This window comes from Nematolebias whitei, chromosome 16, assembly GCF_014905685.2.
Source record: "Nematolebias whitei isolate Nwh7 chromosome 16, NemWhi1, whole genome shotgun sequence".
NCBI lineage: Eukaryota > Metazoa > Chordata > Actinopteri > Cyprinodontiformes > Rivulidae > Nematolebias > Nematolebias whitei.
The window spans coordinates 18,974,642-18,987,632 of record NC_056513.1 but is presented as its reverse complement, the minus strand read 5'-3'; the positions used below and the strand labels follow the sequence as shown (position 1 = coordinate 18,987,632).

The 12,991-nt window shown below is 37.0% G+C and overlaps 1 protein-coding gene across 1 annotated transcript in view; it reads right to left on the bottom strand.

Moving 5' to 3' along the window:
* Positions 1-12,991, bottom strand: part of helz (helicase with zinc finger) — a 63,335-nt gene that overhangs the window by 31,997 nt on the left and 18,347 nt on the right. Inside the window, exons 13-16 of the mRNA XM_037689755.1 lie at positions 10,262-10,388; positions 9,953-10,165; positions 8,779-8,909; positions 2,052-2,231 (exon numbers count right to left, since the gene is read on the bottom strand). Of these exons, the coding sequence (XP_037545683.1) occupies positions 2,052-2,231; positions 8,779-8,909; positions 9,953-10,165; positions 10,262-10,388 (651 nt within the window). The remainder of the gene's footprint in view (positions 1-2,051; positions 2,232-8,778; positions 8,910-9,952; positions 10,166-10,261; positions 10,389-12,991) is intronic.

Below are 12,991 nucleotides of genomic sequence, written 5' to 3'. Positions count from 1 at the left end.
CAAAAAAAAAAAATAGTAATTGTCGGTGTAAAAAGTGTCTCCGTCAAACACCACTCCCCCCGATAAAAATAACAGACGAGATGAGCGCCTCGTCATGGCAAGCTATCTAGGAGAAACACTGAATTCAATTTTTTATTTTTAAATTTAAAACATCATTTCACTCATAAGTTTCCCTTCCTTAAGTTTAGTACATATGAGTTAAAATCTGTTCAAACAATAAATAAGGCAGGTTTTATTCAACAGTACTGTTAACTTTTTCCAAACGTAAAGGTTAATTTTAGAGATGAAGCAACTAGACAGAATCATACATGAATAAAATTAGAAGGAATACAAAACTGCCTTTTCCTGATGCACAGTTAGACTCTGGTGAAACATCACAGTGACAGTTTGCACTGAATGCCTGTAGCAATTAACACAATAATAAATACAGTGCCTCTAAAAGTACAACCCCTCTTAGGATGTTTTACACTTTTATTACTACTATAAGTCAGTCATTATCAATATAAATTAGTATTATTGGAAAAAAAAAAAAACCTCTTCCATGACTAAATTAATTACAAATTTTACATTGTAATGCCAATTAAATAAAACTATGCCATTTTAAATACCGGTAAGTGACTGCTTCAATGTTTGCTCTCTTCAAAGTGACTGTCTTAATTCAATTTAGAGAAAGGATCAATGACAAGTACAAGTCAGGGGATGGATGCTAAATAGTTGCCAAGGCCCTAAGCTCAGTTCTGTTAAATGTTTCATTAAGAAATGGCAGGAATATGGGAGATGTGTAAATCTACCAAGAGCAGGCCATTCTCACACACTGAGTGACTGTGAAAGAAGGAGAATACTGAGCGAGGCCAGCAACACACCTGTGAGAACTCTGAGGAGTCACAAGCTTCAAGCAGCAGACAGGTTATATACCTTAACTGATTAAAAATATATATTCATCTACAACATATTAAATTATTTGGATTAACTATTAAAAAAAAAGTTTACCATCCATTTATTTTTGCACATGTTGCTGCACTTTTTCCAAAAGCCATTTTTACTTTAGCATTACATACACACCCTACATACACAAAATGTTGCTTTCAGTTGGGGGCAACTTTCAGATATTGCGTTCATTTTTCATAAAGACCAGGGAACCATTTACTTTATGGCGCTACATTGTTTTGCTTCCAACTCAAGAAACTGCAGAATTTCCTGTGGGTATGTGCACACAAACAGGGAGCCCACTAATGAAGAAAAATGCCAGTGGAGAAAATTGTGCCATGTTTTTTTTTGTACAATACTACGGCTTGTTGAAGAGACATAACTGCAATGACTGACTGCTCTGAAGTACACATGGGTTTCTATTACTGCTCAGCAAGTAAACTGTTTTCAAACCAGCCATGTGCATTAACGTGAAATGACATATACATCCAAACGCCCAGCACACATTTTGTTCAAGAGGTGGAGCATCATGGAATGAAGCATATCCAACCAGCCAGCCCAAACAGAAGCTGAGACATGTATTAACACACACCAAAGGGCTTGAACTTCTTACTTATGAATGGCAAACCCTTGGCAGCTGACAGACTCTACTACCAAGGCCAAATATGGCGTAGCACCCCTTCCACCTTCGCCACCTCTTTTGTTTGATCTCAATAAAAATCTGCCATGTTTGTCCTGGGGTTTGTGCCCTACAACTTCAAAGACTGTTTAAAACAAAGACACTGAATAAAATGAAGTGATATTATAAAGCTCAAATATTATGAGATAACCGTAAGATTCTAGTAAGGTTTGAAACTTGTAAGATCGGGCAACATTTGATATGTATTGCAGTGTACTTATAAAGCATGTATGCACGCCATGCAATTCTTCACAATATGTAGCTTGGTATTCTAAAATTAACACACAAATCTTGAGTATTGGTCATATTGGAAAAAAAGCAGAAAGGAACAAAACCTGTACAGATGACAATGCCCAAAACTTGGTGGGGTTTTTTTGTTTCTTCCTTCAAACAAATCAATGGGGTTTGAAGACACTTACAACAAGAAAACAGAACATGTACATACCTGCTGTTGTCCTGTCGAAGAATGTGCTTGACAGCCTGTGCCAGAGTGAAGGTTTTGCCGGTACCATAGGGCCCAATGATGAGAATTGGAGGCAGGTGGACAGAAACTGGTGTGGTGATGGCCAGAACGGCTTCTTTCTGCTTGGCATTCAGACGGGGATCCAGCTGCTCATCCCACTGCCTGGTTGTAAAGTGCATGAGGCATTGTTAAAAGAGTAGATGGATATTTCATAAAAAAATCTGGTACCATATTAACTACTTACTAACATAAAGAAAACATCCTTTTCATAGAGGATGACAGACAGATGACTAAACAGTTGGTCTAATTAACTTCAGAGAGACAGAAATAAAAATGAGCCAATTTAAAATAAAATGTTACACCTAATTATAGTAAATAATATACACACAGACTTAAAATTCCATAATAGGGGGTGGAAATACTAATCAGTGAATTAAATAGTAACAAGAGAAGATGTGAAAATACAGGAAGAGGATGGAAAGAGAAAGATGGAGGAGGAAGTGGGTAAGAAAATAATAAATCATGATAGCGATTCACCAGGCAAAGATATTATTTGTCCTTGCTTGTTAAATCAGATATGTTCTAAAAAAAATACATATCTGCTGTGAGACCTCAAAGTTCATACAGTTCTGTCCTTACATTATGTGCATATTTACAGGTCTGACATGTACAGAGCTAAATTAGTTGAACATGATGTTGTTATGCCTGTTGGGCTGGTCAGCTTAAGGCAGGACAATGTGAATATTGTCACTCATGCATTAACATTTGAATATCCTCCGGGTAATGGCTGCTTATGCGTTTTACAATAAATCGACAATGGTAAATGGACTGTACTTATATAGCACCTTTCTATCTTATCAAGATACTCAAAGTGCTGTACACTACAATCTGTGCCCTCATTTACCCATCCATACAGCACTCTACTAGATCTCTACAAAGAATAATCAGTGCTTTATCACATTTATACACCGATGGGACACACATCAGAGGCAATGAGGGGTTCAGTGTCTTGCCCAGGGACAATTCAGCATGTGACTGCTGGTGGAATCGAACCCCCAACTCTTGCATTGGAGGATGACGGCTCTAACCACTCAGTCGCATCCGCCCCAGTATCAATAAAAACTGATATTTCACAAACATTGCAATAAACAGCAGTGCATAAATACAACGAACTAAAACAGTGCATTACACAGGGTCAGATGTATGTACAAAATGTGATCATTTGCACATATTTGTGTATCAGTGAGTCACTGCACATATCGTCTGTCTCTAAGCATCACTGTCCTCATTATGAAGTCTGCATCCTCTGAAGCTGTGAATCCACCAACACCAATTGATTGCACTCCAACTGAGACAAGGTTGGGGGGGATTTCTCCAAGTGTGTGTTTTCATTTGTGTGGATGTATAAGATCAATATGAAATGTGAAAGAAAACAGGCTCAACCCTTTTTTTTACGCCAACATAACTTTTTGTTGTTTGGCTTATACCAATATTCTTCTTGGCAAAACAAATCTGGTTAATTGTTGGCAGAAAAAAGAAACATGTTTTTGTATTGTTTAAAAAAATAAATAAAAAAGAAGCAACATTGGAGCAGATGTGGATGAGTGGTTAGAGCAGTCATCCTTCAATGGGAGAGTTGAGGGTACGATTCACCAGCAGTCACGTGTTGAAGTGTCCCTGGGCAAGACACTGAACCCCTCATTGCCTCCGATGTGTCCCATCAGTGTATGAATGTGATCTAAAGCACCGATTAGTCTTTGTAGAGACCTAGTAGAGTGTTGTATGAATGTGTGTGTGGATGGGTAAATGAGGGCCCAGATTGTGTTATAAAGCACTTTGGGTATCTTGATTAGATAGAAAGGTGCTATACAAGTACAGTCCATTTACCATAATTGTAATAATGGCAATAAATTCACAGAGACCATTGTATCTTTGGGCTTATCCACAAATCTAACAAGTCTGTTGACACAGCAGGGCAGGAGAGTAAAATCCTTATAAATCCTTGCACATTTAGAAACCAGCTGCTCTAACAAGGTGTCGGAAACTACACTGCTTACCCTGAACGTCATTCTAGCGACTAGGAGAAAATAAATTTAAAGCACTTGACTGAATGCTTATTCCTTCATTAGTTTCATTTCATATTTCATATTTTTGATTTGTCACTGTGATTTCCTCCCAAAAAGCTTGCTGAAAATTTCACACACAAAAACAATTTGAGGCTTTAATATTACATTAAAATAGCATTTTAAGTGTTTTTTATTCAACCTTTATTTAGACAGATAAGTCACATTGAGCTTAGAAGACTCATTTACAAGTGAGATCTGTTTAGACAGACAAAAAGTAGTGAAACTAGACACATGTAGGAATTTGGAGGCGAAAAAAAATCCCATCAGACTTTATCTTCTTGCCTGAGAAGAAAAACACTGATATTAAAAAACACCTCACACAAACAAGCACATATTTACGTAGACATTCTGCAGAAGGGGGAGACAACAAGAGCGGTGAGCATGTTCATAGACGCTCTGGAGGTCACTGTAAGAGTTCTGATAAGGATGGAATAATCAGCCAGTGTTCTCCGGTGAGATCCGTAAACATTCTCGAGGTATGTTGGGGAATGGCCAAAGACAACGTCTACAAGAATCCGAGTCCCAAAATGATGATGCAATGTTTATTCAGCTGGTTTCTTCTGGTTATCAATTGGAAATTCCTCAGGGAGGGGATGGTGAGGATCAGATCACATGTTCTCCAGGCAAATTCAGATAAGATGGCCTTCAAGGCCAGTCAAGGAAGCCAAATTCAGATAAACACACAGATGTTTTGGGGACAGGTAGAACTTAATGACATCTACCTTTAGTCTGTGTTGGTTCACTCAGTTCCAAAATGTCCAAATTACATGGCCACACCGATGGAAGGTGTCTGAGTAAAATCCCCAAGATCTGATCCATTCTGCCCAAAGCATTTGAGTCTGGGTACTCGAGGCACGAACCAAGCCATCATAAAGGCAAGCAGCGTGATTGGGGCAAAATTTGTTGCCGACGACTTCCTTGATTGTTGATAAAACCAGCAACCAGCCAAATCCAAAAATCAGGAACCAGTTATTGTAAATCCAATTAAATATGCGTCCTTAAAATCCACAAATGGCAGCAGAGATAGACACATCATCAAGTCTTCCAGTCGATGAGATATCCAGCTGCGTGTGTGCCAACAGGGCAAATTGTCTCGCCTAAAGCCTGTCTTCTCTTTGAAGAAATGTTATCAATTGTGTTGAGGGACCAACTGATCAAAACAAGTCCATAACTATGGTTCGGAAGATATGCAAGAGAGGCTCAGAAGCAGTTTCACAGACAGACAGAGCAGCAAAGCAAAGCGGAGAGGAAGAGAAAGGGAAAAGTGTCCGAACTCAGCAACAGCAAGTGGTGAAGTGAGTTTGTAGATAGTTCAGATGTAAAAGATGAAGCTTGTTATTAAAATTCAAACAACCACCAAATGGAAATTGTGGGCTTTAACCTAATTTAAGTTCACTTTCTGCCCTCGTTTTAGCAAAATACATTTACATTTTTTTAAATTATGATTATTGTGATTATTAAAACAAGTGGTACGTCGATGTTCCTGTCACTGACGGATTTGAATAGTGAATGTTTGGAGTTTTTGATGCGAGTTTTTTTTTTTTTTTTTTACGGGACTTGAACAGGGAATGCACGTAAACAATGTTTTTGGTCCAAGATATTCAAGTGGGTTACACTGCGTATAAAAGAGAGGTTGGTTCTTGTTATTGCTTGGCCGAGGCAGTACAGAGTGACGAATCATGGTGAGTGGAGGGCACACATTTTTCCACAATCGGGTGCATAGGTGGAGCCAGGGGTGACCAATGTGGGGCCTTGGCCACCATACTCTAATCTTTGGCCACCCAAAGGTCCACCCAAATCCTTTAAGGAAACAATATTTTAAACAATATTAAAAACTAGAAAGCATAGTTTCCTTAAATGATAGGAGTGGTCAGTTTATATATACATTTGGCAGTGGCCATCTTGGATTTTGACATGGCAACCCAATTTTTGATAGGGACCTTTTGTTATGTCTAGATGCAGCCACACACTAAAAATAAACTTAGCATGTTGCTTATTTTTGAAGTATCCTGCTCACAAGGTAAACATGTATACATGTATGGCAGCAGACATCTTGAATTTTGACATGGAAACCCAATTTTCAAAAGGAACCTTTCTTACGCCTAGAAGCATTTTCATTTTCTTTCTTACGCCTGTGGCAACACCAGAAAGAAAGTTGCTGCCTCCCATATTTTTCAAGTTATCATGCCCACAACATGGACAGAAATTTATGGTGCAGTCGTCTTGGATTTTGACCTGGCAACCCAATTTTCTAAAGGACCTTTTTATGCCTAGATGCAGCACACCAAAATGAAAGTCGGTACCTGACTTAGTCTCTTGTTATCATGCTCACAACATGCACAAACAGAAGGAGGGAGGATATTTTCAATTCCCCCTTTTCGCTCTGCAACAGGGGACAACAAACACAGACATGAATCCTTTTCTAGAGCTCAAATACAGCTGAAGCCAAAACACCACAGAGGATTATATCTGACTTTGGCTCTTGTCAATAAAGATTACTGCCTCTCTTTCCTCACCTGTTCAACTACAAAGAGAGATACTGTATGTAAAGCTGAAAGCATTTCCAAATGGTCAGAAAGTCAGCAAGGTGTGGGATATTTACTCAGCTCTCAAAATGAAGTGAAATTCCAACGGTAAGGAGATTTGTCAAACTAACAGGATGTGCAGGTAAAAATTTTTAGGATTACCTACATTCACTTTCTTCAACAATATATCTGTCTCTTCCAGTTAGTGCAACTCTTTCAAATATGAAAGATGGTTATTACTTTTCTTTAACATTCATGTTTCCCAACAATTTCACATCTGTCGTTTTTGGCTTCATCTGATCATTTTGTCGTTATCTTTTCTGTTTAAATGTTTTCACCTTTCCGTTCATTTTAAGAAGATACCATGATCAAAGAAAAAAGCAATTTACTGTGGGTGAGCTTTTTTAGTTTATAAATAGTGTCAAAACTGGACTAACCATAAACATTTTGTACAGCTAGAAAATGAAAAATCAGATCTTCAAAAAATAAAATGTGGAGTCCCCCAAGGTTCAGTGCTAGGACCAAAGCTTTTTATTTTGTATTATCAATGATATTTGTGAATTGTCTAAAAAGTTGCAAATCATCTTGTTCGCAGATGATGCAAATTTATTTTGTTCCGGGAATGACCTAAAAAACATTATAGAATGTATGGCTTGTGAGATGTCTAAACTTAATGAGTGGTTTAAATACAACAAATTATCGATAAAATGGAATAAAACAAAATGAATGATTTTTGTTTACAGAAAAATAGATTATTCTATTATAATGTCCATAGATGATAATCAAGTTGAACGAGTATATGGAGTTAAATTTTTAGGGGTTGTTTTGGATCATAAACTTAACTGGAAATCTCATAAAATACATAAAACAAAATCTATGCAAAAGTATTGGACTTCTAAAAAAAAAAAAAAAAGTAAAAAATGTTTTAGAATTATCAACACTCCAGACATTATATTATTCATTTGTTGTTCCATATCTGAGTTATTGTATAGAGGTATGGGGCAACACATATAAAACAAACACTAAATCTTTGTCTGTGATACAAAAGAAAGCGATGAGAATTTTATATAAAGTGGACACTAGAGAACACACAAATAAATTGTTTATTCCATCAAATATCTTGAAACTAACATCTTTTCTTGGTTGCAGGTTCCTCAAAAAGAGTTTGATTGGTCTCATTTAATGTTCTCCGTTGCACTTTCTACATCATAATCAAAGATTACTGAAAACATTCAAGAGATAGAAGTATTTTATGTTTCACATATCATCTTGGGGGCCAGATAAGAAGTCAACAAGGGCCACAATTGGCCCCTGGGCCTTGAGTTTGACACATGATTTAATGTATACGGCCATGAAAATTTGTAATTACTGAGAATGGGGGCAGATTTTTTTCTTCCTGCTCCCTCTTCACTCGTGTATAGTAAGTGTTGTAAGATGTGTTTGTAAAATGATGACGAATTTGTTGAATCGAGTGAATAAATTGCTTGATTTATTGATTAATTGAAAAGTATATTTTGATCTAGGCTTTTTTTTTTTTTTTTTGTAAAACAAATTTTGAATTTATACAACTTGAATTAAATATTTTGATTTTTTTTCGTCACTGGTAATCAAGTTTTTCTTGTTTTCAAGTATGAATTTTTCAAAGCACAAAACTTTGCAGTCTCACCTCCAGCAACCAGGTTTCAAATGAGAAAATTCACATCAGGAAATACTTTAGTTTACAGCTAAAAATATAGTATCCTTCAGCATCACCATCACATTGCTCAAACAAGCAGTGTTCCCATTGCAGATCCAGTTTGACAAATAACTTAGTCAATCCTTAAACATTTTATCACAATTTAAATGAAAACTATCAAGTTTTAATTTTAAAGTGATCTACTTATTTATACATGCAAAGTTAAAGTCTGTCTTTATGATGGATTCATGGTCTTTTCAGATTCATTTGCCACGTTTTTAAGCTTTCAGTGACAAGGACATTTGAAGATGGATTGTTGCCAAAATGGCTCAAAAACTGGTATATGAGTATATGTGCATGTGTGACTGTGGCAGAAAATCTACCTGTTTGGGCTCCAGGGGATGGTGGGGACCTGACTAACATCAGGAAAAAGGATGTTGTTATCTTTGATGCGATCCAGAGCATAGTGCATCTCACACAGTGGCAGTCTGTTGAGCTGAAACTGTAGCTCCACCTGATAAAGGGACACAAAGGAGCAACGCAAAAGGCTTTTTAACTTCAAGTCAGAGAAGCCATGTTACATGCAATACAATACAACCCCCAGCAGATCAACCACAGCACAAAATACTATATAGCCTATGGTTTACAGGTCCAATGATTTTTTTTATGATTTGTTGAGAATCCAAAGTTTAAAATGCTGTAATACATATAATCCTAAACATCTCACTCCAACACTGATTTTAAATATGAATAAATCAAACAATCTAATTATGTTAAAATTCAATCATTTAAAAATCTTGTCAATAGCATGGGATGTTAAATTTCTATTTGTTTAATTGGTACCTAAAATATAACTTGTTTCGAGTTTATGTTTTTTGTTGACCCTCAAATCTACACATCAGGATATATTGCCATAAGTGGGCAATCTGAAAATAATTGTATGCAAAAATAACATTTGACCCATCCACATTCTATTTACTCTTTCAGAGTTACTGCTTATTGAGTGAGTAGTATGTGATACTGTCCGGTTGGGAGAAAAACAGAAAAAGGAAAAAAATCTGAACATGACAAGATAGAAGGACAAAAACATAAAAGGTAGAAAAAATTAAATGCGTACGAGTGCTTAAGAATAAAAAAAAAAAAAAACCTTCCAGCCTTCTTAAAATAAAAAATCTAAAGAGATTGAAAGTAGAATGTAAGCACACATTAAGAGCCCATTTATGAGAAAGAATATAGTTGTTTTATAACATAGTGTCTCGTTTCCTATGCTGCTGCTCAGACTGGAGAATAAATACCAAGCTGCAGCTGGTGATGGTGAAAACTCATTAAAAAAAGATGCAGCTCTACCAAACCATGCTGTCAGGACGTAAACCTATAATTTAAATTTTGGTTACGAATTTACAGTAGAAAAAAAAAATTCCAAAGGTCGTGCAAAAACAATAAAAACAGAAGATAGTGCAGCCTTTTCCACTTTTTTTTTTTTTTTTAAATCTTACAGCATCTTCTAATGACAAGTCAAGCTAGGGCCATCCTGGTTGAGCTTTGTGGAACCTGTACCTGTATTTCTCTGTCAGGCTGCAGACCCAGCTCCTCACAGCAATCCTTACATATCCTTAGAAAGATGTACTCCTTGGTTTTCTCCTCAATCACAGCCTCATAAACACGCTCTTTGACTCCTGAGGGAGGCTGGCTGATGACCCCCTCTCGGCCTAAAGGCAGCAGTAACACCGAGTTCACCTTGGTCATTACTAGTCGCCCAGCAAGTGTGTCCTGCCAGAAGAAAAAATATATATAGTTTAGAAAAGTTATCTTAAAAGTATTAAGACAATGCACCTAAATAGTTGCTACTGCAGTCAGTCTAGTTACCTCAGAAAGTGATTCAGTGAGTTTGAGTCGTGCAAAAAGTTGTCCATTCTGAGCATACTTGGCTCCCACAGAAATGCCAGTTAGCATGAAGCTAGTGACCAGCTGCATGTTCACCTTTATGTTAAACCTGATGCAAAAAACACAGAAGCGACAGATGAAAAACACATCTCTACTCAAATATAAGATATACGAAAACACGATCAGAAAAAACAATCAAGCAAACAAAAAAGAAACCTAACGAGAATTTAAGTACGACGGTCTTTAGGGAAAACAAAACTTTGATATTTGTAGAAGTGTTCAGAAGGAAAAAAAAAAGATACATTTAGTTCAGAATGGTTTAAAGGGTCCTCTCTGGTCTCTGCAGTATCTAAAATGATGAAACAGAAGGAAATACTCTTCGGAAACTTTGATGGATGATTGGCATTGCCAAAGGAAGCAATAGATTCTGTTTTTATTTGGAAACAGCTTGTGTTACACAACCAAAGCAGGCATTAAGCTTTCTTTAAATTGTTTTGCATCAGCTCTCTGTGAAGAGTCTTGTGGAGAAACTTCACAAGAAGCAAACCACCGAAGTCTCTTGGCTCCAAAGAGACTCACTCCATGCTCACTGTAGAGAATCTGCTGACGTCTTTGGAGTGCTCCACTACAACCAGAGAAGCCATATTCTTCTTAAAAACAGGATGAATATAGGCCGAAACATTAGACTATTAGACACTGAAATAGTGTTTTAAGTTATTGCAAGTATATGAAGATCTTAAAAGCTCTTAACGACTGCTGGCTCCATCCAAATTCAAGGAAATGTAAGTTATACGGAAAAGCTCCTTAAACTAAATCAGCCATGAAAAGCATCATCAAGTGGAACTTGTTCATATAAACTAAGGTTATAATGGATAAAATAAATTCACTTTTCAGGGCCTAAGTTTAACATAAGAGTAAATGTAAGAGATAATTAAGCACAGAAGGAGAGACTACAGTAATTATAATGGTAAGAGCAGTCACTGGGAACAAACTTATAAGAAGTGTCTAGTGAAGGGGCAGGTGGGGAACTTACAACAAAACACTGTTTTAAAAGAAAAAGTGTTCCTTCATGTCAAATCAATCACACTGTACATTAAAATACAGGCAGCACGGTGGTGCAGTTGGTAGAGCTGCCGCCTATCAGCGAGCAGGTGGCCGAGGTTCAAATCCTGGCTGGGGGGCCTTTCTGGGTGGAGTTTGCATGCTGTCTCTAGGCCTGTCACGATAACAAATTTTGCTGGGCGAATAATTGTCTCAGAAATTATTTCAATAAATGGTAATATTGTTTGAAATTTGACAATAATTAGTCATTATTGTCAAATTTAAGGAGAAATGTTGGTTAATTTTTTGTGCAGTACCGTTGATTGGCCACCGGATGGCAGTAAAAGACTGTTTGAACTGAATGATGGAAAGTGAGAGAGCGAGCAACGTGTCTCTAAGAAAAATGGGAGGAAGGCCCCTTGACGTGACATGGGCCGTCTATCCTTCGTGTTTTTCAATTCTCAAAATGGCGGACGCTCGGTGTGGTTTTAATAATAAAAAAAAATTAAAAAACAGTAAAAAAACTTCTCAGCTTCTTTTTGCAGAGAAAAACAAGTTTTTAAACAAAGGCACGGGTTGTAACTGTGAATTTAGGAGCTTCGACAAGATGGAGGTTTTTCCTTGAGGTCGGCCGGTTAGCTTAGCTCGTAGCTTAGCTTCTCAGCTTAGTTGCTTTTAACGATCCAAAAAACGTGATTCTGGACACTTAAAATGGATTTTAAAGAGAAAAGAAAAAGGGAGGGGTCAGTGAAGAGCCCCAGAGTTGAGCCTTTTGTCATCCAGTGTCTTCAGTAGAAAGAGAGAGACACGAAGAAACGATAAAGACAATAAATGGAAATGACGATAATTTTAATTTATCATGCGATTAATTAATTTATTGTTTATCGTCACAGTCCTAGTTTTCTCTGTGCATGCGTGGATTTTTTTCGGGGACTCCAGTTTCCTCCCACAGACCAAAAACATGCACGTTAGGCTGATTGGTAACTCTAAATTGTCCCTAGGTGTGAGTGAGAGAGTGAATGGTTGTTTGTCTCATTTGTCTCTATGTGTCCCTATGATGGACTTGTGAACTGTCCAGGGGGTCCCCTGCCTCTCGCACAGTGACGGCTGGATATGGGCATCAACGACCCCTTTGACCCGAAAAGGAAGAAGCAGGTAAAGATAAGGGATGGATGGGTGGATGGATGTTAAAAAAACATAAAGCTGTGACATACACACACCAGCTTTCATACTGCAAACCTTTTGGGGTAAAGACTGACACCTTGTGGTCAATTGATGTTATTACACACTAAATACTTCAACCAGCCAAAATCAGACAATATTCATTTCACTGAATACATTCTAAAGAAGATTAAGCATCAAGGATGTCTTTACATTTCTGGACAGTGAGTACGCTTCACAAAATCTATCAAACTATGGTCATGATTGTGCAAAATTAATTGGAATAGGATGGAAATTGCTTTAGAACACAACAATATGGTTTCAGACAAAAAGAAGCTGAAATGTTCCCACACAAACCACAGATTTATCAAGGTAACCAAGTCTGAATAGAACAAATATAAAAGGTAAAATAATTTATTATATATTAAAACAATAACTGACAAACATGGTAAATAATTGGTCAATCCTTATTTGTTGTTGTTTATATATTAAATTATAAAAGTTTTCATC